General features: G+C 41.9%; 1 protein-coding gene, 1 long non-coding RNA gene and 2 pseudogenes across 4 annotated transcripts in view; all 4 read left to right on the forward strand.

Annotated features, from left to right (window-relative positions):
• LOC310787434 overlaps positions 1-27636 on the forward strand; it is a 755777-nt gene that overhangs the window by 307534 nt on the left and 420607 nt on the right. The gene's annotated exons all lie outside the window — the stretch shown is intronic.
• LOC310787285 (histone H2A pseudogene) lies at positions 19851-20334 on the forward strand (annotated as a pseudogene). The gene has a single exon. The product of its transcript is annotated as a histone H2A pseudogene (transcript).
• LOC310787638 (histone H4) lies at positions 22052-22363 on the forward strand (the record flags this gene model as incomplete). The annotated part of the gene is made up of 1 exon (XM_083649116.1): positions 22052-22363. The coding sequence occupies one exon, from the start codon at positions 22052-22054 to the stop codon at positions 22361-22363; it is 312 nt and encodes a 103-aa protein (XP_083505242.1).
• On the forward strand, positions 23397-23771 carry LOC310787723 (histone H2B pseudogene; annotated as a pseudogene). The gene has a single exon. The product of its transcript is annotated as a histone H2B pseudogene (transcript).

The raw sequence follows: 27636 nt of genomic DNA on the forward strand, positions 1-27636 counted from the left end.
CTTTAAATTGCGTTTAGTCTGACCAACATAAACCATGCCGCAAGGACACTTCAATAAATAAATAACGTGGGTGGTGTTACAATTAATAATACTTTTTATTTTATACTCCTGTCCGGTCTGAGGATGAAAAAAGACCTTTGTGTTAGTGGTATTGGAACAGTGTGTGCATCTTCCACAGCGAAAATTGCCACATAGACCCTTATCAAGCCAACTGGAGCTGCTCGGCGCTCTATACATGGACCTGACTACAGAGTCCCTTATGTTGTTACCTCTTTTGAAACAAAACCTAGGTGGAAGACTAAAAATATTTTCTAAGAGGGGATCACATTCAAGTACGTTCCAGTGTTTATAAATTATACTTTTAATGGCTTGAGAAGAAATGTTATATTCAGAAACAAAAGTAATTATATTGGCTTGTGGTTCCTTATTGCAGGAATTGAGAAGGGACTCCCTTTGTACAAGGTTGGTCCTATTTCTGGCTGTACATATGGTAGATTCTCTGTAACCCCTCTGTTTGAAACGAGCGTGCATCTCATCCGACTTTGACTCAAAGTCAATGGGATCACTGCAAATACGCTTAAGTCGTAAAAATTGTCCATATGGGATATTCTCTATCAAATGTTTCGGGTGGTGGCTCCGTGCATGCAACACACTGTTCCTGTCTGTAGGTTTACGAAAAATAGTGGTGTTTAAACCCCCTTGGTCATTAACCGAAATACGTAAATCCAAAAAATCAATTTGCTTTTTATCAAAAACCATTGAAAATTTGAGGGTAGGATGTGTATTATTGATATAATCCCTGAGCTCAAGTTCGTTCTCTGAACCCACAAAAACCATCAAAATATCATCTATGTATCTCCTCCAAAACAAAATGGATTTCAATAAGGGAAAGGAAGTCTGGTCATGAATGAACCGAGATTCCCAATGGCCCATAAAAAGGTTTGCATAATTAGGCCCAAAAGCAGAACCCATAGATGTACCCTGGGTCTGAATGTAGAATTTATTATCAAAAATAAAATAATTAGACTTCAAAATAAATTGCGTTAAATTTAATAGTAGATCTGAGGGAACATCATCTCTGTTACCAAGGAAAAATGACATAGCAGCTAGACCATCTATATATATATATATATATATATATATATATATATATATATATATATATATATATATATATATATATACAAATACTTTGAACTTTTCATAACCGTTGAACATTTGTAATCTTTGTTTATTCATAATCATTGATCACATGTTAATAAATCATTGCCATCAAAATAATAGTGACCTCTGATTGAAATATCTCTCGTTCACTCTCTCTCTCCCTCCCTCTCTCTTTACTCTCTCTCTCTATCGTTCACTCTCCATCCTATCTAATTATCTCTCTCTTGGACTCTCTCTCTTCTTTTAGAACCACATAGAAAAGATCACAGCTCGAAAGAGGACCTGTCACTCTGAGGACATTTTAAATCTCACACTTTTTTTTTTTTACTTTTACTGCAGTAGATTTTCACACCAGCTCTACTTAACTCTTTCCTCACCAGAGTATTATTTTTAAGTTGCTAGCCACCAGAATTTTTACCAATCTTTCAAAACCCCCAAGAATATGTGTGTTCTAATATTTAAACAGTGAATATATCAAAAGATAGAACAGAGTGTCTGTTTTCACTGCCACACACACACACACACACACACACACACACACACACACACACACACACACACACACACACACACACACACACACACACACACACACACACACACACACACACACACACACACACACACACACACACACACACACACACACACACACACACACACACACACACACACACACACACACACACACACACACACACACAGTTGTATGGGAGGATCAGGGGAGCACTGAGATGCATTTTCAAAGTGAACATTTACAAAGTGTAGATTAAGAAGCCACTGAAGGTGGAGTGGTGGCCTGCATTGTCGTAGGTTGTGGTCCCTGAGGGGAGTACGATGTAGACCCTGTCTCCAGGCTGCAGCTCCAGGACCAGAGCGTTGGAGAAGTAGGTGTAGATGTCGTTGCTGTCGGTGGGGCTCTCTCCGTTCCACATCAGACGCTCGTCGTTCCTGTAGAGCTTCACTCCTGTCTCTTTATCGGTATGCCTGTTGTGGGCGTTGAATCTGAAGTAGTAGACTCCTCTCACCGGTGCTGTGAAGATGCCTGCAGCAGAAACAATCCAAGAGAAAAGTCTCCATGAAGTCAACTCCATTCCTGTTCCTTCCAGGAGAACAGTGTGTCTTCAAAGCTATATTCCACTGAGTTGCAACATGGCTCTTATTCTGAAAAGCAGATTCTCATCTGCTCACCAACATCACATGCAGCTGCAGCAGTTTGTAGCATTCACATTGTTACTTCCCATTGATTTACAAATGACCAAACTACACGAACATTGTGTGAGTGTGCTGTGTGTGTGTGTGTGTGTGTGTGTGTGTGTTGTCTGTGTGTTGTGTATGTTTGTCTTTTTGTGTGTGTGGGTGTCTGTTGTGTGTGTGTGTGTGTGTGTGTGTGTGTGTGTGTGTGTGTGTGTGTGTGTGTGTGTGTGTGTGTGTGTGTGTGTGTGAGAGAGTGTGTGTGTGTGTGTGTGTGTGTGTGTGTGTGTGTGTGTGTGTTGGGTCACTACCTGTATTGGAGCTGTAGTGTCCAGAGTTGGTGAAGGTGTTCTTGTAGATCAGCGTTGTGTCTCCGCTGTAGGGTCCCACTCTCCCTACATTACCCAGAGAGGAAGAGAACGCCACCTGCTGTCTGGTTCTGGTTCTGGTTCTGTCTGTGTGTGTGTGTGTGTGTGTGTGTGTGTGCGTGTGTCAGGACAAAACACAATTAGAAATGAAACAGTAATCATTTAGTTGTTTTGTTTTTTGTTTTGCTTTTAGTACAGATCAGAGGCCTATACCACAAAGCAGGATTAGTGGCTTAGCGAGGTAACTTAAATTAAACTTAAACGCTAGTTAACTTCTTAAGAGAAGAGTCTTTTGTGACCGCCAAGACCCATTTAATCATATACGTCTCCAAAGCACACCATGTGCGCAACGGAGATGCTGATGTTCAGTGGCGAAATCAAGCAAGCTGAATAACTTACGCATTGAGACAATCTGCATTTTTTTGCCAGCCCTCCTTTCTGTCATTATTATGTGCAGCAGTGTTGCCTTTGGTTTTTATTACATCTTAATTTTTCGTTAAGATTATGGTTTGTTCCTCCAGCGTGAAGTATTCATTTGTATTCGCTCCCAAGCACGTATGACCCTGCCGATTGCAGCTGAACGCTGCGTGGAGAAATATCACTAAATCACCTGCGTAAAAAGGTTACCATAAACGTCTCCAAAGCGCACTAAGGTTCGTGCAACGGAGCTGCACCTTTTTATAGACTATTTTTTAATTAAATACCCACACGTATTGATTCAGAGCCTTCTAACGTTAAATCTATGATCTAAATAGGCCTATGGATTTGGGAAATTTAGACTGAGTTTACACTTCTACTCGCAAAAAACACATGCAGGTTTTATTGTAGCCTATATTAACCTGCTTTATATAGGCACTAGGCAGAAACGACAGCAGAAATCAAATCAGTGATGTGAATAAAAACGGTAACTTTAGACAGTCCTTCAGTAACAGACTCGTATCCAACGCAGACTTTGATTGTGGCATGCAGTAAAGCTCCGTTAATTAATAGCCTACACTTTGATGTGGCTTTCAATGAATGAGGAAATAGGCGTGTCTGACGCTTTAAAATCCGGAGCTGTCCATATTGCATTGTGATTGGCTAGGTGTTACAGACCATGCCTCTTTCATGTGCACGAGCTCCTGTTCACAAACATTTTCAGGTCCACAAGCTCAGAGCTGAAAAGGAAATCCCAAATGGACAGACTCAGCTGATAACCGGCATCGTGGTACAGATAGCTCGATCGCTGTGATCTGGTTAAGCCAAACCAATGTGTGATTTAGTGAGAACAAGTCTCCTCACAGAAACCTTTCCCCATGTGATGAGGAACAAATAAACTATCTGCCATCAATGTCTTTGTCAGATTTAGATTAAAGATTCACTTTAATAATTAAATTTAGAACAGGGGTGGGCAACTATTTTTCATGGGGGGCCACATGAGAAACCCAGATTGTTGCCGGGGGCCGAACAAATATTGTCATGCCGTAACCCAGGGATGGGCAACTTTGATGATAGAGAGGGCCACAAAAAAATGCCCTCGCTACCATTTTGCTGAGGCACCAGCGCGATGAATTTGGGGCATTTGAAGCCAGGTTTAGAGGAATAACTCGTTTTAAATTAACAGTTGTGATGTCATTATTCAGTCTTAACCACCAATATTTGATCCTTTTCTCACTCACTCCATGTCACCACCTGCTCTCCCTGCAGGGCTTGAAATGATCTTTTTTGACCACCTGCCAATATGGCTGCTAGATTTTAAAGTTACCAGCCAATTAGAATTTCCACTCGCCAAAATGTTTTTCTTGAAATAAACCAGAATATGAGTGGGTTAATTTAAGCATATGTATCAGTAAGTGGCCCGGGATTCTCAAAGCCTGTGTTGAGGGTCACACAAGAACAAAAATGCACTCTTGAAGCTAAATAAATCCAAAACCAACAAGTTAATTATTTAAATTTCTACTTCAATGTAGAACAGTCATTTCTTACACATGAGATTACTTTTAGCCTTTTAGTCATACGTTCAAAATACATACTACAGCATGCGCTGGGACGCATCATCAGTGATGTTAACTGGGGTCGTAAGGTGTTTCGGGTCTGTCAACATCATACACCCTCGCCCAGTAGACCCAGCCGAGGCCGATTAAGACCCCGACCCGCGTCCCAGAAGCCGCTCACGGATCAGCCTTCCTACTCTGTCTGCAACGTTGCCCGCGGAAGGACTGATCATGCCCAATCCGCTGCAATAGAGCTAGTGCTACACCGCAGTATTGAAAGACCCTTCGGTGCATGGAGGCTCAGGCCCTGTGGGTTTCTCCCGGCCGCGCTCCTCCTTCGTCTCACCAGACCCTCCCTGGGGAAAAGGCAATCCTACCATGCCGTACCATCATGGCGTACCATGGGCAGAGAGGATGCCTCAAGAAGGCCTATGCGCTGCACGTCATTTGCCTGTGCCGAGCACCTCGCTCTAGCCTGAAGGACCCCAGCCGATCTTTACACAGATTTTCAGGAGGCTAATCCGTAGCGTTTGTGGATTTCTCCCTCACGAGAGAGCCAGGCTGGGGTGCTAAACCCATCCCGTACCGGGTGCCGTCTCTCCGGCCGTCAACTGTCTCTCCAGCTTGTCACCAAACTATACTTGGTTGTCACCTAGTCTATTCCTAAGTGTCACTGGCCAGGGGAGCCAGGATAATAAAATAAAGATTATTGAAAGATATTCCATATTCCAGACTGAAATGTTATAACAGAAGTGGAGTATTGGCCAGAATGACATGAACATTTGGACACTTATTCAGCGGGTATCTTGTATGTTGCATTCAGGTGCACTGTAAAAAACAACAACAGCAATTCTATTGCGGGCCACACATGGCCCGCGGACCATATTTTGCCCATGTGTGATTTAGAAGATGAACGAGCACCAAAAACCTTCTCTACCTGTCTGCAGTTCCATCATCTCCCCCTGGGTGTCGTTCACTGTGCCTCTGAGGGACGACACTGCAGAGTCTTGATCTGGAAGACAGAGACAAATCATTGTATTGAGTTGACATAATATTGAGTAGCCCACACACTATAGAAATATTATAGGAATATTATGGAAATATAATCATGTTTATCTCTCTCTCTCTGCGTGTGTGTGTGTGTGTGTGTGTGTGTGTGTGTGTGTGTGTGTGTGTGTGTGCCTGCGGGCGTGCGTGCGTGCGTGTAAGTGTGCATGTGTGCGTGCGTGTGTGTGTGTGTGTGTTAACCTGCATTCTCCCTCTGCAGATCCTCCACTTTGTTCTGCAACTCTGCTCTGATAGCTGCTGCCTCGTTCTTCTGATCCTCCTGCTCCCGCTCTGCCTCAGTCACTCTGTGGATCAACACTGAAGACAACAACAGGCTTTAAACAAACAGTGCTTCAGCCTAGCTAAACATTCCATAAGCATTGTGCATTTTGTAAAAACATATAATCTGGTACCATTATAGCTGAGGGATACAAAAAAGGGATATTGAGCCATGAATTTTGGAGAGAGAAAAAAATAAAATAAAAAATAATGGGATTAGAAATTTAAACTGCAACAAATGTGTGTAGACTAGTCTGATATGGATGAACCTGTGCATGCTTCCCCTTGGTAGTGTTATTGGCTGCCATGGAATATCATTCCACTGCTACGCTGATGACACACAGCTATATCTACAAACTGTCCCAAACCCCTCTGCGTCATCATCATGTCTCTCCACCTGCCTTGAGGAGATAAGAGCCTGGATGAAATATAACTTCCTGCAGCTAAACAGCTCCAAAACGGAGGCTATCTTACTTGACGCTGCTTTTACATCACCATTAGGTTGTCAAGTTTGTTTAACGTTATCTTACAGCAGATAACAGCAGATCAAATTAATGACCAAATAGTAGCAACATGCTAATAACGTTATTCTGTTGACAGCCTGCCGTTGTGAGACCTAGGTAGCTAGCTAGCATAGCTGTTACCATGGTAACGGCTGCAGCTTCGTCTGTTCTTGTGCAAAAATCCATCTTCTTTTGAACTTTTCCTCAGTAGGAAACCCATGAAACGATAAATAATGCTCTTTCTTGTAATGTAATGCACTGTATCTTGTAATTATTCAGACATAAATACATCATTTAAATGTGTGTGTGTGTCTGTCTGTCTGTGTGCGTGCGTGCGTGCGTGTGTGTGTGTGTGTGTGTGTGTGTTAAGGTGGGGCGTCCCACCTGCATTCTCCCTCTGCAGATCCTCCACCTTCTCCTGCAGCTCTGCTCTGAGAGCTGCTGCCTCCTTCCTCTGATCCTCCATGCCTGGTTAAATACAAATACATTCAATACAACCTGGAAATATGGGTTTGCGAGCTTTATTTACCCATGGATGTAAGCTTTCACTACGAAATTATTCAAATAAATTACATGCACCAACTGACTGAATATCTGACTGCCCTAATGTATCTTGTAATTAGTTGGACTTGGACATAAATAAATAAGTTAAATATACAATACAACAAATAAACTATCTGCCATCAATGTCTTTGTCAGATTTAGATTCACTTTAATAATTCAATTTAGAAGATGAAGCGCTGCATGAAGTCTCATATATTTTCAAACGAGCACCAAAAACCTTCTCTACCTGTCTGCAGTTCCATCATCTCCCTCTGGGTGTCGTTCACTGTGCCCCTAAGGGACGACACTGCAGAGTCTTGATCTGGAAGACAGAGACAAATCATTGTATTGAGTTGACATAATATTGAGTAGCCCACACACTATAGAAATATTATACATATAGAAAAAACATCACATCGATGCAACTGGGACGTATCATCGGTGATGTACCCTGGGGTCATAGGATGTTTCGGGTACTACAACATCATACACCCTCGCCCAGGTGACCCAGCCGGGGGTGATCAAGCCCCGACTTACATCCCAGTAGCTACCACCCACGGTCAGCCCTCTTAGGGAAAGACAGGGCCAGTGGGCCACTCAATCCACTGCTCCAGAACTATACTCTGCCGGGACCGGGAGGCTCTGGCACGTGGAGGGACTGGGCTCTGTGGGTTGCATCCTGTCCGGGCTCCTCCTACGTCTCACCAGGTCCAGGACCTGTGTGCCAGACTCCCCCGCTCCCAACATTTCATTCCGGTATGATGTTTCTTGGGCTGTGGTGGTACTGCAGGCTCCACTTGCAGCTTGAATGGCCCTCCTAAAAGACCTCTCGTGGATTTGTTGGGCTTCTTCCTCACGGAAGACACAGGCTGGGGCGCTAACCCATACTGCTCCCGGGTGCCGTCTACATTCCGGCTGTCATACGAATATTATATAAATTGAATCATGTTTATCCCTCTCTCTGCTTGTGTGTGCGTGTGTGTGTGTGTGTGTGTGTGTGTGTGTGTGTGTGTGTGTGTGTGTGTGTGTGTGTGTGTGTGTGTGTGTGTGTGTGTGTGTGTGTGTGTGTGTGTGAGAGAGTGTATGTGTGTGCATGTGCGCGCGTGTGTGCGTGTATGTGTGTGTGTGTGTGTGTGTGTGTGCGTGCGTGCGTGCGTGTGTGCGTGTGTGTGTGTTTTAACCTGCTCTGATAGCTGCTGCCTCGTTCCTCTGATCCTCCTCCTCCCGCTCTGCCTCCGTCACTCTGTGGATCAACACTGAAGACAACAACAGGCTTTAAACAAATAGCGCTACAGCCTAGATAAACGTTCCATAAGCATTGTGCATTTTGTAAAAACATATAATCAGGTACACTTATAGCTGAGGGATACAAAAAAGGGTTATTGAGCCATGAATTTTGGAGGAAAAAATAGGAAAAGAAAAAAAGAATGGGATTATAAATTTAAACTGAAAAATTGTGGTCTGCAATGATTCAATCGATCTGCCCAGATAACGTGTGCTAAATCCACTCATGATTGAGTGATTTATCTCAATGACCTATGACCTATGCTCCCACTGTGACGACTGTGCGTTTTTCCTGTGTGTCTCCTGTCGACTGAACGTCTCACAGAATGTCATTATCAAGCTGTTGGTAAAATCCCTGCTGTAGTGATATCAGATATCAGTCACCTCTGTGGAGACTCTGGTATATGATGTCGCTCTTAGTGCAGCATGCATGTCAGTTTTCAGGATCTTTTCTGTCCTCCTTAAAACACTACAAACTCTTCCAGCTGCATCTGGTGAGTAATTTATATTCTGAAATTAGAGGCAAGAGGCAAATAACCCCATGTTAAAACTAAGTAGGATATTGTTTTAATGTCACGCTGAACCTCTCACTAAGTTTTGTGAATAAGCCACAGAACGTATGGAGAGGTGAAGAACACCCCCTCACCCCCCTCCCCAAAGTACCTGCATTCGCCCTCTCCAGCCTCTCCATCTTGGCTTCCATCAGCTGCACAGTCTGCTTCAGCAGCTGTAGGTCCTGCCCGTCATGACTGGTGGCAGGGTAGGCGCCGACTGCTTCCTCATCTCCGGCCGGAGCCCCCAGCCCGGCCCCACAGAGCAGCAGCAGCAGCAGCAGAGAAACAGCACCCTTCATCTTCAGCATCAGCTCCATCAGTGTTTTGCTCGGCTCTGCCTCCTTAAATACTCACTGCTGCTCCCTCCCTCCCTTCTGGCATCACCCCCTCTCTCCCTCCTGGATGCATATGGAACCCACCGCAGATTTGGGCAGACCACGCCTCTTGCCTGCCTACGCAGCAGTCAAGCGCAGGGATTGGCCAGGAGCGCACATGTTGTTCCCTTTTGACAGCTCGATTCGACTCCCACACCACAAACTCTGCGCCCAGCTAGCCCAGCAATTTCATTAACCAACTGAATTACTCTTGATAGCGGACATTGACATAAATTATGGTCACATACGTTCCTTAATGTAATATATGAACACTATATGGCTTCATTGGATCAATACCGCTCGACCATGCAACCAATATTAGTCTTTTATTTATTTTAGTGATTATGCTACCTAACTTGTACCCAGCAATCGGATTTGTGCATTGCCATCTGTTTGACCAGGTTTGACCAGGGCAAACTTGATTGGTTTGATTTAGGACACTATATAGTCAACTCCTTAAACATGTTTTCTTTAGATTTAAGATAGTAAACCTTGCTGAGGGATATGGTTTCACAAATGGACATGTTTTCCCCAGTCACAAGGTTAGTGTGAATATGACAATATAGACATCTGTGCAAGTGACTGGTAATAAAGTTGGTGGGAAAGAATGTGAGGAAGGTAATTAGCTTGGGCTATTTAGGGTATAAAACAGAGACCTACACTGTCTCAGCAGAGAGCAAATCCTGGCCGCACTCTCCACATGAAACTGCAGTTCGTGTGTCTATGATGCAAGCTTGTTCAAATAAAGTTCTATCTGATCAAGTTCTTGTCTCAAGCGCGTCCTTTGGACCTCTCCTCTTTTTACCCTGTTGATAAGAAGACTGGTTTTTACACTTCAGAAGCAATAAAGTTAGTTGTTTTAGTCCTTATAATTAATCCCAAAAGTTCAAATCTTCCTTGAAAACGCCAAATAATAAAACTAAATTAGCCCAAGTGTGATGATGTGTCCTTTGTTTACAAACACAGCATGCCTAAACTGTTACCCCGTTTCACACAACACATAAGAAGGGGAGAGTTGTAACAAGGAACAGTTGTGACACATTGGCTTGAATTCCTCCAGGCTCCATCACATCACAACAATTTACAATTTGCATTTAATTTGGAGTGTTTGAATGGTGTTGTTGACCAATCAAAAAATGCTTCTTACGGTTCTATGTGCTAGCTTAAAAAAAAATCCCCTGTTTGTTTGTTTGATTGATGTTATGTTATTTTGTCTTTTACCATAGGGCATGTTAAAGTATTAGGCTACATAATATGCCAGACAATCAGAAATAAAATATGTTTGGATAAAAGTCATTTAATATCTGCAAAGTAGAAGAACTATATATATATATATATATATATATATATATATATATATATATATATATATATATATATGCCGCCTTCAGTATGTGAATGGGTGAATGTAGGCACATTTTAAAGCGCTTTGGATAAAAGTGCTATATAAATGCAGTCAATTTACCATTCATTTACCATGATTTATCTCTGTGACCTATGCTCCCACTGTGACTACTGTGTGTGCATGTTTCCTGTGCGTCTCCTGTCGACTGAATGTCTCACAGAATGTCATTATCAAGCCTTTGGTAAATCCCTGCTGTAGTGATGTCAGATATCAGTCACCTCTGTGGAGACACTGGTATATGTCGCTCTTTTGAACACTGCACTATTTATTTGGATATTGCTTCTCCCCCCCTACTGTCTGTAGGGATTATTTTTAGTGTTGCATGTCTTTTTATATGGACCTTGAGTCTGGAATAAAGTTTTGATTGACTGATTGATTGATTGATTGATTGATTGATTGATTGATTGATTGATTGATTCATTCATTCATTCATTCATTGATTGATTGACTATCCACAATGCTAATTATTTTAAAGACATCTTGACCTGGAGACATCAAATGGAATTCAGTGTTTTGCTGTTATAACTATAGTATAGCATGTGATAGTGGTGGTGAAAACTAACAGCTCACTGCCATAGCAGCTCTGGCTAACATTACAATGCTAACTTTAGCTGCATGGTAGATACAAGTAGCCACCTAACTTGCAAACTAGGCCTATCATAACTCACATCATTTAATTTTGGCACGTTTGAAAAGGGGATTGATGCTCTAATGACCGCCATTACCCCCCCCCCCCCCCCCCTCCTTTTTAAAAAAATCTGAGGGGGCGGTCAATGAGCATGACGCCACCTAAAGAAGGTTCGGCGGCGACCTATGGTCTGAATAGATCTGCAATGATTCAATCAATCTGCCCAGATAAAGTGTGTTAAATCCACTCATGATTGAGTGATTTATCTCTGTGACCTATAATGCTCCCACTGTGACCAATGTGGGCGCCGTTTCAGTCAGTTAGGTAGCCTAAAAACAAAAACACATTCACACTGGAGAGAAGCCCTACTACTGTGACCAATGTGGGAGCAGTTTCAGTCACTCAAGTCACATAACAACACACAAACGCATTCACACTGGAACGGGCTACTGGTGTGTCCGCTGTAAGAAAATGTTCGCTCAGTAATCTAATCTGAAGAAACACTGCTGCATCTAACCTGCTGAAGAACGCCTCCACTGTCTGCAGGGTGAACAAGCTTATCTCTGCCCAACCACACGTAATGAATGAATCAAAGTGACAGAGTCTGACTATGCATAATTATGTTTGTTTCTCAGCCATAAATCTTCACAATGCATCACTAGAATGTAAACAATGTAAAACTGTAATTTGCATAATGTAAATAATATAGTTTGAATGGAGAGCTTGTGAAACTGTCATGTTAAGTGTCTGATTTGTGATTACTACAGCCGAATAACATGGATCTAATATCACCATTATGCTTTTTCTGACCCACCACAATTGTCATATTTTGTATACATTTGTATTCAGATATATATTGTCCCTAAAGTTTTTGTCCCTAAAGCATAATTTTTCAATGTATTACTTCTAGCCCTTTAGCATTAACTAAAGTGACAAAGTCACAACAAGCATTACCTATGACATGAATAATATGTGTAATTCAAAAAAACGAAAAGGACAGCACTCCGAGTTCAAATATTTATTGCCACACAATAGGACGTTTCGGGCAGCAGCCCTTCTTCTGCCATGTAATGGCAATTGTAATTGTTATTGCCATTACAGCTGAAGCTGGGACCCCAGACCCACGTTATTCATTTTGGTCAATTCCGATTCAATTTGACTCAAGTTATCTTTATCTTCTTCTGTTTTATTAGCTTTTGTTTGCAAATCAACATATTTCAACATTAGCTCCTTATATTTTTCATTTTGTTCTTGTTTCAATATTTTGCATTTATGTTTAAAGAAATTCCTGAGTCGAGATTTCATAGTTTCCCATAAATGGACAGCAGACTCAGACAATACATTCAAACTCTTTATGATTGCAATTTCTTTCTTCAGATCTGCAATGACATCATTATTATTTAGACAGCTAGTATTTAATTTCCAGTAACCTTTCTTCTCGCTCTTGCTGAAGACTCAGCAGAGCTTCAACAGCAAAGGTGATCGGAATTGACCAATACTTTAGTTTGATCATTCAATGGGGTAATGCCATCCATAATATATATATACAGTCTATTCTTGTCTTGCACCAGGGGCGGTTCTAGGCCGTTTTTGGGTGGGCTTTAGCCCACCCAAAAATAGTCTCAGCCCACCCCAAAAAATAGAGGCAAAAAAAAAAAAAAAAAAAATTTTTTCTCCCTCTCCAAATCCATGGTGGTCATTAGTAGCAGTTTCTGACTACACTCAATGCGCTGTGTGCGTGTCCCCCCCCCCCCCCCCCCCCCCCCTCTATGTTCTTAGGGTGGGCTGAGACAAACATTTAGGGTTTTTAAATGGCTTTATTGGAAAATTGTTCAGGTACAAGTTTATGCAGTCAAAATATCAAAATAATACAGTTTTTTGTTTCTTTTTTTACATAGTGCATCAATCAATACAACCATAAAAATAAATTATAGAGCCAACAGGTGCCACGGTGTGGGTCTTTTAGTTCGTATGTCCATTGTCCTCTGTTTTTTCAGTTCAGACTTGATCTGTTTAAAGACCACCTCACCCGGGATGGAGACCTGAGACGCATACTGATGGCACACCTGGTTTTCCACAACTTAGACACCACCACACATATCACAGACCAGAGAAAATCCTGGTGTGGTCTAGGCAGTTTTTCAGTGAAGACTCCATAAAAGACAGCTTTATAATTCACAGTGACATTTAAACCAATGTGTTTCATTTTCTCCCACACACACTTGGATCTTTCACAGTTTAAAAGCAGGTGCTCAATGGTCTCTTCTTCGTTGCAGTTTTCCATGGGGCACTTTGTTGTTTTAACAAAGCAGCACCATTTGACTACCATTCTCACAGCCAGTCTGCCGACAGAGACCAGCCACATTGTATCTCTTTTGTTTTCAGTTAGATTTTTACTGAATATATTTCTAATACAAACCTGAGCTTCTGCTTGATCCAAGTGTGTGTAGGGGACAGAGCCACCATACAAAGCACTACATATCTTGACATATATGTCTTTGCTGGACATTCCAAACCAGTTGATATTTAAATATGCAAATTTGGAGACAAAATCACCATACAGGAGTTTATAATATGGCACTGAGCTCCGAGCTCGGCCTCTTTTCTTGGTCCAGCTGAGTGCCTCGCCAATCCACACTGCTTCCCTTTCTACTGCAAGTGCAGTAGTTTTACAAAAAACAGTTTTTAGTTTTAAGCCCAAGTCAAAGGCACCTAGGCCTCCCTCCTGTTTGCTTTTGTACAGTAGCTTCCTTTGTGTCACTTCTCTAGTCGTTCCCCAGATAAAATTGACGATCATTTTATTAATTTTAACTAGTGTCTGATCCTTGGGAGGGAAGACAGACGCTAGAAACAATAATTTGGATAATACAAAGGTTTTTATTATTAATATTCTAGATTTATAATTACTTGATTTATTTACCCATTTATCTAGTTCCTCCTTTATTTCTACTTGTTTGTTATCCCAATTTTCTTCATAGGAGTTTATATTACTTACTTTTATTCCTAATATTTTCATATGATTTCTATCCTTTATACTAATAACAGGCTGGGCGTCACTCTTTCCAAACCACACTCCTTCAGTTTTATTGTGGTTCAGTTTAGCCCCAGATACCTCTTCATATAACTGAAGGTATTTATTTATTATATCTAGTTCCTCTTGATTTTTTATGATGACTGTCACGTCATCGGCATAGGCCAGGACAGTTACCCGATGTCCACTACTTGTTATTGTCCCGCTCAGCCTGTTATCTCCCTTAATTATTTTTAGTAATGGATTAATTGCTAGGATGTACAAGGCTGCTGAAAGCGGGCAACCTTGTTTCACCCCTCTCACAAACATTTAGGGGGGTTCAGCCCACCCGAAAAGTTTCTAGAACCGCGGCTGCGCAGGCGCCCCCTCCTCCATCTATCTGCCTAATCCCACATCACTTCACACAGGTCACACACAGTACAGCAGCGAAGTGGTCCTCCACAGTCCACACAATCGTTCTCCCCACTCATGATCAATGAAACTGTGAGGTGAGCATTGAGCAGTCAGAGTCGTTAGTAGTTACTTAATTAGCGCATATTGATATGCAAATTAGCGCGTAACGTTGTTTCGTAGGCTAAACAAAAGAACTTGTGGCTGCCTGCCAGACAAACAGGTGGACTGGAGTAGAGCTGCAACTATCGATTCTTTTAGTAATTGAGTATTCTACCGAATAATCCATCGATTAATCGAGTAATCAGATAAGAACCCTTTTTTGTGTTTTCAAAGGCTTATCGTAACTATACACCAAAAAATAAGATAAATCTCTTCAAATAAACAACTACATTAGTTTCTTTCTTAGAAAAAACAACATTTTTATTTTTAAATTGCATAGAACTGGCAGTGTCATCTTTTCAACCTGACGTTTGAGTTCTTCCAGTGTACAGCAACCGTTAAATAATATGAATGAATGGCTTACTAGCTAGTTTACATCGTTCATTTACCTTACAGCTGCATGAGGCAACTTCACACATTGCTGCTTCCAAATGGCAGCGGGAGATAACTGAAACATTTGAACTTTAAGACCCAGAAATCCTGTAATGTGATGTCAGTAAACTGTGCACAAGCACGCTGGTCGCTGTATGATAGCTTCACAACAAAGGAAAATGGAAGAGTAGACACATTAGTGGTTTATATTGGAACACTTTCAAACTTGCATGCAAAAAGGGGGAAACCACAACCAAGTTAAATTGTAGAAAACTGTATTTATTAACTCAAGGTAATTGCACATATTTACTGCTTTAGTTTTAACATGAACCCAACCAGTGCTTTTTTTTCTTTTTTCTGTCATTATAGACCCTTCTCACGGGGGCCATTTTGTGTCGAGAAGCCAGGGTAAACACAGGTGCAAGCAAAACACTAATGAGGGTTTCCAACTTCCATGATTGGGATTTGGAAACCCTCATTAGTGTTTTGCTTGCACCTGTGTTTACCCTGGCTTCTCGACACAAAATGGCCCCCGTGAGAAGGGTCTATTGAGCGAGGTGACGTAATCTGGGCCTTGCCTTGCTAAGCAGTGCCTAAAAAATAAAATAAATAAAAATAAATGTCTCTACACATACTGGTGTGTATTAAACTAGTGTCTTCTTCAGCTCAAGTCCAAGTCAAGTCCCAAGACTTTGAGGGCTGATTTTTTTATATATAAAATATTGAAAAAAAAAAATACAAGTCCCTCACAACACTCTCTCTCCTTCACTGCCTACTTCCTTTAGCCCTTCACCACTTCACTTCCTCTCTCCTTCACTGCCTACTTCCTTTAACCCTTCACATGTTCACTTCCTCTCTCCTTCACTGCCTACTTCCTTTAGCCCTTCACCACTTCACTTCCTCTCTCCTTCACTGCCTACTTCCTTTAACCCTTCACCACTTCACTTCCTCTCTCCTTCACTGCCTACTTCCTTTAACCCTTCACCACTTCACTTCCTCTCTCCTTCACTGCCTACTTCCTTTAACCCTTCACCACTTCACTTCCTCTCTCCTTCACTGCCTACATAACCTCTTCAATCCACTCTGCAATATGTGCACCCGTGTGTCTCTCTTCAAGGGGCATGGTTGTAAGGCAGTGGGACTCCATTTCCCAATCCTCTCTCAGAAAGTGACACGTCACCCCCATATAGGCCTCTGTCGCTACACTTGTCCAAATGTCAGTAGTGAGTGCCATCATGTTTGGCGTCTTAAGCCTCTCGATCAACTTGCCTTTGACCTCCTCATACTTTTTCTCCATCTTATTCGTGAAGAAGGTCCTTGAGGGAAGTGTGTAGTTCGGGTTGAAACTCGAAATCATCTTTCTGAATCCTTTATCTTCCACCATGGACAGAGGGCGCATGTCTGTCACAATCATATTCAAAATGCTATTGCTGAACTCAGCTGCTTGTTCACTTGAACATGATGGACCCGTCCTTATAAAGCTGTCCATTGTACGCTGTGATCCGCTGAAAAAGAGGTGAAATAATAATTAATATTGATATTTATTAGGTAAGTTCATAACAAAACTGGAGAATGCGCATTTACACACCCTAGACCTGTTGCCTATTATTGACACAAATATCAGAATAGCAAGATAACAGGTCAGGTGGTGTAATAATTGGAGCCTAAAATGCACCAATTAAATAGTTGTTTGCAATCATCATGAGAAGAGTCGACCGGTCTAGGGTGTGTAAATGTACATTCTCCACATACACACTCTTTCTCTCTCACACACACACACTCACTCTCTCTCTCTCACACACCAACAGGCTAGTGTGATCACACACACACACACACACACACACAACGCTGTTAAATTAGCCGCTAACGTTAGGTTAACGTTAGGTTGAGCTTTGTATTTCTCACAGAAAACGGCAAGCCACATCAAAAAAATGCAGCGTGAATGCAGTTACTAATAGTCATATTGGCAACGTGGCAAGCCAGCAGCACAACTACTACTAGTCTTAATATCAAGTAGCAATCATTAGCATACATTTACATTAGCGTTGTGTATAGACCAGAACTGCACATCCAAAGCGTCAAGGCCGCGCCCCTTTTTGGGGGATAGAAAGAATGAATAGCGTTGTTGTGATGGTATTTTTGCCGTGTTTTTAGCTAGCATAGACAAAATACCAATTCATTAATTTCGGGTTCAAGTGTTTTTTTGGTTTGATAAACATGTCTACTAATTATTTTGCGACCTTGCCCGAACCTGAACGGTCGAGATATATGAATAAATTAAGGTTGACTGGACTGTCGTCATGTCCGTTCAGCCTGAGTCAAAGAGGATTTCCGCATTCCCCCAAAAAGGGGCGCGGTGCAGTGCGATGACGCGTTGCAGTTCTGGTCACCGTTAACGTTACGTTACCTTGCTCCGCTCGACGTAGATGCGCTGGTGGTTGCGTAGACTGGATGTTTACGGTTCAGGTGCTGAAGCATTGACGAGGTACTGTTGTGATATGCAAGGATCGTCTTACAGTACTTGCACACCACTGAGTTCGTGTCCTTTTTCAGCGTGAAATGATCCCACACTTTAGACAGTTTCGGTCGCTTTTTTGGCCCTGGTTCTTCCCTTCCCGGCTCCTCCTGTCTGCTTTCTCCGTCGCCTCGTTCCATTTTGCGGGGTCCGCTCGCTAGTCGCTATAGCTGCTCTCTGGTCTGTCTGTGTCCTCACGTGTTTACACAGGAAGAGCGCTGTGCCACACCAGTAAGCGTCCGTGAGAAACAGTCTCTCTAAATGCCGTGTCGAGGCGAATCATTTTGGCCTCGATCAATTTAATTATTCGAGTTATTCGAGGTACTCGAGGAATCGCGACAGCTCTAGACTGGAGGAAGGTAGGTAGGCTACCATGGCACCAGCCAGCCATGTCATGCTAGCTCGCAGTAAAGTGGGTGTAAATGGATGCAATGTTTTTTGAGAAACATATGGGCATAAGTGACAAACATATTTTCAAACGGGTTTATTCCACTTCTCTGTAGACATTTAACTGTCCATGAAATTATGTAACCTTCTAAATTACACGGTGCTATTGTGTTTGACATGAGGTAGTCTCGCTTGCCAGGGAGAGGGGGGGGGGGGCGGGTGCGTTGATGGGGTGCAGTGCCCGAGTGTCATAGGGCTGTCTCTTACGGTGTTTTTTGCTGAAGAACTGCATAGACCACACCAAGACTTTCTCTGGACAGTGAGGACAGTGAGTAGGGCCTATGTGTGGTGGTGGCCAAGTTGTGGAGGATGAGGAGTGCTATTGTACATCAGGTCTCCATCCCGGGTGAGGTGGTCTTTAGACGGATCAAATCAGAACTGGAAAAAAAACGGGACAATGGACATATGAACTGGAACACCCACACCCTGGCACCTGAATGTTTAAAAAAAGAAAAGAGAACTGGTATTGTTTTGATATTTTGACTGCACAACTTTTCAATAGCTATTTAAAAACCCAATATCATCCAACTGCAGCACCAGAGCGCTCTCAGACCCCGGAAGTGTACACGTACAGATCCCAGACTAAATAAAATACAAGATATTTTTATTTAAAAATCGGCGTAGGTAGGCTATATGATATTCTATGCTTATGTGCATAGGATATGTAGCCTATTGTTCATGACTGATGTTGGCAGACAATTCCCCCCAAACATTCCCGGGGTTGATCTGGCTAGTTAACCGGCTAGCAACTCGTATATCCTGTCCCTACCCGCGCTAGTATAAGCTCCTTGATCGGCCTCTGAGACCCAGGGCAGCCCCCTCACCCCACCCACCTTCCATGAATCTGCCCAACTGCATACCCAACCCACTATTAGCACCCCTCCCCAGGCTACACACAGACCCCTTTGCACCCTATTGCGGGCCGCAAGTTGAGTATCACTGATCTCTAGTAGTTAAAATGGCTAGTGGGCTCTATGGTGGTTGTGTCTGTCTTTCTGTGGCAGTGTCAGTCTCCAGAGTCTCCGCCCTGGCTGAGAATCAAGCCTGTGTAGCGCGCACAATTTCTAGCTTGTAAAACATAAGTAAACCGTTAACTTTTAGGTCTAAGTGTGAATTTTACCAGCATCAACTGTTTTACAAATTAAAATTGTTTTATTCCTTGCTTTCAATTCAGATACGCTGAAATTAAATGAGTATGTCAGACTAATCCAATTCTAACTTGAACTTTAAGTAATTAATGTTTAATTCATTGTTAACTAACTGCTTATACATAGTTTGAAGATAATGTTATTATGATAATGTTACCCATAACATGTAAAACATGTACTTGAGTTCCTATCTATATGACTTTATTTCAGAAATGTGGCTCTAATCCTCTCTTACAATCTGGTTCTCCGGAGTCGTTTTATTTTGAAAATCCAAGACTGTGTACAGTGAAAGTGTTATTTGCTGTGTTAACTTGACACCGACATCTTCTGTTTGGGCGACAATTTTGATTGGGCGACAATTTTGAAGCTCCAACTGGCCAATGAACACGCAGCTCGACAGACATATAAACCGGTTCCCGACTTATGCAAATCATACTTTGATTGACTATCACAAGAACATAACGAAAAAATGTCTGGCCGAGGGAAAACCGGTGGAAAGGCTCGTGCCAAGGCGAAGACCCGCTCATCTCGTGCTGGTCTCCAGTTCCCGGTCGGTCGTGTCCACAGGCTGCTGCGCAAAGGAAACTATGCCCACCGTGTCGGTGCTGGAGCCCCCGTCTACCTGGCGGCTGTTCTCGAGTATCTGACCGCTGAGATCCTGGAGTTGGCTGGAAACGCTGCCCGCGACAACAAGAAGAGCCGCATCATCCCCCGTCACCTGCAGCTGGCCGTCCGCAACGACGAGGAGCTCAACAAGCTGCTGGGCGGAGTCACCATCGCTCAGGGCGGCGTGCTGCCCAACATCCAGGCGGTGCTGCTGCCCAAGAAGACCGAGAAGGCCGCCAAGAAGTAACCTGCTCCCGCTTGTCCCACATCAACCCAAAGGCTCTTTTAAGAGCCAACCACACTTCTGAAGAGTTTCCCTCATTTTCTCCTGAATAGTTATTCGATCAAAAATAATGCCTGTTTACCAGGACAGTTTCAACAGTTATGTAGGCTACTTTGGAGTTTAATACTTAAAAATACACAAGGCTACTTTGTAAATTAGCCTTTAGTTTATTCTGGATATAAAGCATGAAATCTTAATGTGCAGGGAGAACAACCACTCGGCATGCTTAAATAGTATTTTCCTATATTTCATTAATGTCTAGTTTAGAATGTTTAGCGCGGGTTATTTGAATGCTGTGGCGGTCAGAAGATGAAGCAAGACCAAAACGGTCACTCATCCCCCTTTCTATAACGCCATGTTGTGTTCCTGCACATTCCACATTCTGGGCTACAATGTCATGAATTAATGACGAGTTTTCATTCAAAAATAACTGCTTTCTTGGCCCACTTATTTTGTATTCTCCTTCCATTCAAAAATAACAAAATTATTATCTTGTGTGTGACTAGACTAGAGGGTAACACTTTACAATAACCTACACAAATAATGTAGTAGTTACTAGTAAACGAATCATTAACTAGTAGTTAATGTATAATTCCTCATTAGTCAATCACTAGTTAATGAGTAGGTAGTCATTAGTTAATGATTAGTATCTAAGTTCCTGAGTAGAGTAGTTCATCATTACTAGATGTCAGCTCGTGAATATAGTAGTATGCACCACTTTACAATAGGGTACTCAAAATTAGTAACTAATGGACAGGTAATAATTAAGTAATGAGTAACTAACAATTAACTATATACTCACAAACTGACCATTGACTAACCATTAACTAATGAGTAATTACTCTACTAAGGAACTAACAAATAATCATGAACTAATGATTAACTAGCCTACTATACTCACGATGTGACCTTAACTAATATATTCACGCATTGACATTTATTAATCATTAACGAACGATTAACTACTCTACTCATGGATCTGACTGACTAATCAGTAACTAATGATTAACTCCTATATTCACAAGCTGACATTTAGTAATCATTAAGTAATGATTAACTACTCTACTCAGGAACTTAGATATTAATCATTAACTAATGACTACCTACTCATTAACTATGATTAACTAGTGATTGACTAATAACAAATTATTCATTAGCTACTCATTAACTAACTATTAGTTAATTATTAGTTTAATAGTAACTACTACATTATTTGTGTACGTTATTGTAAAGTGTTACCGACTAGGGCAATGGTTTTCAAACTTGTTCATGTCAAGGACACTGGCATAAACTGTCACAAATTTAGACCCATGGACCCCCATTTGATACGATTTCTGCTTTTAGATGTTTTATTACAGTGTATGAAACCCATGACAAAATATGTCATTCACTTAGGTGACTAGTTTGCATCCCTGGTAGCCTGGTTTGTTGTATTTTGTATTTTGTGTATGTCCTGTAAACCCATGAGACTTGGGCACCGTAGAGTGCATGAGATAGATAAAAATCAATCCATCAATCAATCGATGGTGAAATATAACACATTCAAACTGTGTAAATATTTATATATCAGTTTTCTCACTTTATTCCTCAAAGTGAAATCGCCCAACCGGAAATGCTTGGAGTTCCTTTGAAAAAACATGAGGGGGAGGACTTCAGAGTTTGGCACCGCCCAGCTGAGCGCGGCTCTTTGCTTCCTCTTTTAGGTCCGCAAAGAAGCTTTATATTGTGACTCTTTCTGAGCTTCTGCACCAGTTTGTTCTTGAACTAAACGAATCAGCATCATGTCTGGAAGAGGTAAGGGCGGAAAGGGACTCGGTAAAGGAGGCGCCAAGCGTCACCGTAAAGTTCTCCGTGACAACATCCAGGGAATCACCAAGCCCGCTATCCGCCGTCTGGCTCGCCGCGGCGGAGTGAAGCGCATCTCCGGTCTGATCTACGAGGAGACCCGCGGTGTGTTGAAGGTCTTCCTGGAGAACGTCATCCGTGATGCCGTCACCTACACCGAGCACGCCAAGAGGAAAACCGTCACCGCCATGGATGTGGTGTATGCTCTGAAGAGGCAGGGCCGCACTCTGTATGGCTTCGGAGGTTAACTTCATTTAGCAACAACTCAACAACACAAAGGCTCTTTTAAGAGCCACACACATCTTCCAAAGACTACATTCCTGTTTCTTATGCTGTCATCACTGATCACATGTGGACACACGCTTATCGTTTGCTCTTGTTAAAGCAGACAATTTAAATGGCACACTTTCCAAATCAACTTTGTTGGAATAATCTGGTTGAACAGCCCATGTATGCAAACTAGTCACCAGACAAGTTTTAATCTCAATCTCTTTTGCTGTGTAAACTGACAAAACATCCCAGTTTGACGAAATAACGGCCTTATCATTTTACTAATCTAACAAATAAAGACCAAGCAATGCTGCGCGCACGCGCACACACTCACACACACTAGGCTATCTGCACTAAATGAGGATGTACTTTATATTATGTCGTTTTATATCTTATTTGTTTGTCTTGTATATTTGTTTTTATTAATGTGACATGAGCACCAACCACACCAAGACAAATTCCTATTATGTGAAAACATACCTTGGCAAATAAAAATAATTCGGATTCTGACTTCCCCCACTACTGGAGCTGTACATAAGAGTGTCGATTACATTATGTCCATTACTACATGCCAGTCAGTCACATATAATGTTCCAGGTGCAATGTTTCTCATACAAAGGGAGTTTCAGATTTGTTTAAGGGAAGACATGCTATTTATCGGGGGAATGCGGAGCCTTGTGGAATGATATGATATGATATTCTATTCTATTCTATTCTATTCTATTATATTCTATTCTATTCTATTCATGTACTTCAAAGATCTAAGAATTGTTAATGAGGGAGGAGGAGAATTAGTCTGAGTCCGCGCGGGAAGTGAACCGCCATCTGGATCTCAACCAATCAGAATAGACCTACAGGGAGCCGCGCAATGCAGCGGGCCACAGTCACGCGACGAAACTCAACCTATCGCAGGCGGGGAACCGCATAGCGCTATTTGCATGAGCTGCCTATAAATAGAGTGGCTTTGTTAAGCGGACATCATTCTCTGCTGTAAAGTACCGAGAAGTTGCCATGCCTGAAGCCGCAAAGCCAGCGCCCAAGAAGGGCTCCAAGAAAGCCGTGACCAAGACCGCTGCCAAGGGCGGCAAGAAGCGCCGAAAGAGCAGGAAGGAGAGCTACGCCATCTATGTGTACAAGGTGCTGAAGCAGGTCCATCCCGACACCGGCATCTCCTCCAAGGCCATGGGCATCATGAACTCCTTTGTCAACGACATCTTTGAGCGCATCGCCGGTGAGGCGTCTCGCCTGGCTCACTACAACAAGCGCCGCACCATCACCTCCAGGGAGATCCAGACCGCCGTGCGTCTCCTGCTTCCCGGTGAGCTGGCCAAGCACGCCGTGTCCGAGGGCACCAAGGCCGTCACCAAGTACACCAGCTCCAAGTAAACCGCTAGAGCTTCACCACCAACACAAAGGCCCTTTTAAGGGCCACACACTACTTCCACAAGAGCTCCTATTTTCTCATTAGGGAAAAGGTTATCTGAATTTTGCTAGTTTGTAGCCTACATCAAGGCAATCCAGCTGTTGTGAGATATGCTGCTGAAAGATATTTAGTTGGTTTACACACAAACATGATTGAGGACTTTGCTCCTATAATCTAATTTGAGAAAAAAGATATTGGAATAGTTTAAAGGTCTCATACCCTGTTGGAACACTAGGCCTAAATTATATTTGACTTTTATTGTTGGGTTTATGTCATCCCCAGGAAAAGGGGTCTAACTTCCACTATTCCATTAATTCCTTCCATAAGCAACACAATGACAGATGGTCATGGGTTTCATTTGCCTTCTGGAATAAAATATTTTAACATCTAAAAGCAAAAGTCTAATCAAATTGATGTAATTTGTCAGTTTTTAGGGGTCCTTGAAGTTATTTTTCTTAGAACACTGTCGAAAGTGACCTTGACCTTTTTGCAAAGCAGATTTCATTGCAGGCATACTGGGCTAACTGCATATACATATAGATACATATAGATACATATAGATACATACTGGGCTAACTGGATATATATACATACATATAGATACATACTGGGCTAACTGGATATATATACATATAGATACATACTGGGCTAACTGGATATATATACATACATACATATAGATACATACTGGGCTAACTGGATATATATACATACATATAGATACATACTGGGCTAACTGGATATATATACATACATATAGATACATACTGGGCTAACGATGCAATACTTTAGTGCCATTGTACTTCGAAAAATATGAGTAACAATGAATATTGCATTATGTAATAATAATATCCCGCAAAAATGCTTTAGAAATGTATCATTTATATTGAATATTCTTGCAATTTCTATCGACTAGAAAAATAAATCTATAATTTATTATGAGGTTTTTAATACATTTTTAATATCACTTTATACATTATTAATACCAGTTTAAATTCTAAGCCCAAACTTGTGGTCGAACAAAGTGAAAATATACAATTTTCAAGTAAACACATTGATGTTAGTTCAAAATGAACAGTGAAAAGACCAAAATCATCATTGTCACCCTAAAAGGCATTTATTATAACAATATCCTCATTCTCATAACATTTAAACAGCAGACAATAAGTTGAGGTCAAATATGACTTCCCTCCACATCTAATTGAATGAATACAAAGATCTGATTATTAGATTTTTTTTTGTACATTCCATTTATTGATGTGTTTAATTTGTGATGATAACTAATGAAATGTGTTCAGTGTCTCATCCTCTCAGACAGTGTCCTTTATTCCAACATCCAACATTGAAGCCAAATGTATGCAGCCGCTCACGCTACTCTGACAGCTCACAGCTCAAAGGGTTATTTGCAGCAGGGCTGTATATTGGTCAAGTCAGCTTGCTGGGAGAATTTGCTCCACACTGACGGTGTGACAGTTGTCATCCCCGTGTGCAAAATATCCTAGTAAAACACTAGATGGCGCCAGATACCAGTCTCCGCCTCCGAGAGCAAGTGATCTGTGCGTCACTGTGACCTGCGTCCTGCTGTATGTCAGACACATGGCTGTGGAGAAAACTACTATGTTTAACTGACTTCTGGACTATAGCCACGAATCTTGCTGTCTGCAGTTTAATTATATACAAAACTCAGATTGTGCAGATAAGACAAAAATATAGACCCAAGTAGTGTAAGTATTTTGACTGATTAATGGCACCTTAGAATTTCATATCTTTAATTTGCAATTTTCTTGACTTTTCATTCACCAAACTTTTAGACTGTGTTAGGTAAACATTTATCTGAGGTAGAATCCAATGGAACTGCTAACTTTTCCTCCATGTTATACCCTGGGGGCCTGTGATTGATGTATTTATTTATTTGTTGTCTTTAGGGAGTATTTTCATTGTAATCAGGAGCCCAAAATGTAAATTCATTTTTTCGTAACCTGCACCACGCTCTTTAAACTCATATTGGCGGCGGAGCTTGTCAGAATAAATACTCATCCCATTGGCTCACGTGAGCATGGGCACCTGGCCAATCCCGGCGCTTGACTGTTGCATAGGCGGGCGCAGGGCGTGGTCTGGCCAAATCTCCCGTGGGTTCAATAATGATGCAACCTGCACCGATCAGCAGCTGCTGCTGAATATTCATGAGCAAGAGCCTGTCTGCCTCCTGATTGGCCGTGGTCCCTGTCATTGACCTGGGAATTAACCTAAACTCCCCTCATTTATGAATATTCAAATCAACGGTCGTTGGAGCAGGTGTGTGTGTGTGTGTGTGTGTGTGTGTGTGTGTGTGTGTGTGTGTGTGTGTGTGTGTGTGTGTGTGTGTGTGTGTGTGTGTGTGTGTGTGAGAGAGAGAGAGAGAGAGAGAGAGTGAGTGTGTGTGCATGTGTGTGTGTGTGTGTGTGTGTGTGTGTGTGTGTGTGTGTGTGTGTGTGTGTGTGTGTGTGTGTGTGTGTGTGTGTGTTGCAGCTTCAGCAATGTGCCTGATTAGATCAAGCCAATCGCCTGAATAAAATGTTGCCATTAAGCTTCTGCAAACCATAATATTATGTTCAACCCCAACATACATTTAAACAGGGATTTATTTGAAGGAAAAAAATCACTGCTTTCCCAGCAAGTAAAACAACTTTGATTAAGTTAAGGCAAGTAAAACAACTTTAACAACTTTGGTTAAGTTAAGGCAAGTAAAACAACTTTAACAACTTTGGTTAAGTTAAGGCAAGTAAAACAACTTTAACAACTTTGGTTAAAGATTTCTTGCAAAACGGTATTCTATTTGATTTGAAAACTCTGCAGGCAAGATGGCCGCCTATACTCCCTTCTTTAGCTGGCAGAATTCCTCCCCATAAGCTAACCTGACTTGGCCAAGTATGTAACATACCAAATGAAACAAACGGTAATGTCTTCATTTGATGTAGAATGCAGAGGACATGTAACTGTTTAGTTAAACTCGCATTCCAGGAATATTGTATTTACTGCGCTGCTCAACGTAGTTGGCTCGAGCCTGTTTCGTCCTGGAACCCACACGCTTTGCGCCAGAACACACTCCATTTGGGGGTGGAGCACGCCAGGATTGGCCAACGCCAACGCCAGTGCCCAGAACTGTCAAATCAAATCATCGACAGAGGCACTACGGCCCGCCTCCCAGTATTTTCAGTGTATCAGAGATACAGTAGATAGATAGAGAACGTTAGAAATATAGCCAGCCACGTTATAAACAACAAACTAATGCGAGTGATCCGTATGGAAACAGTGTTACTCGAAATGGTTAAAAGTTATATCAATTTCGTCATTCAGTGGCGTTTTACTGCCATGTAACATAACTAGCTAGCCGCTAACATTAGCCACAGTAGGCGATTACACATGATGCATTGCTCTTAAAGGGCTCGCGCCGCGTGAACTACAGTAATAATCACATGGGGGGAAAAAAACACTTTTCACATGAGTGGGGCGCGCGCAAATACCACCGTGACGTCACGATGTACCAAATCGCCCATTCATTTGAGGGCACACAAAAAAGCAGGTTTGAACCCATAGAGGGCACTTATGCTGTTGAAATGATAGGGGTTTGTAATATTGTAACAGATTGGTCTCAAATGTGGAGATTTTGACCAGAATCCTTCACATACCTTCCCAAAAGCCATATATATTGGTTAAAAGCTGAAAAAAAGTTTTTTAGGGGGTAAGTTACAATTTAAGTTAAGGCAATTAAAACAACTTTAACAACTTTGGTTAAGTTAAGGCAAGTAAAACAACTTGGTTAAGGTTAAGGTTAAGGTTAAGGTTAGG

The sequence above is a fragment of the Poromitra crassiceps genome (genome assembly GCF_964638095.1).
Source record: "Poromitra crassiceps genome assembly, chromosome: 13".
Classification (NCBI taxonomy): domain Eukaryota; kingdom Metazoa; phylum Chordata; class Actinopteri; order Beryciformes; family Melamphaidae; genus Poromitra; species Poromitra crassiceps.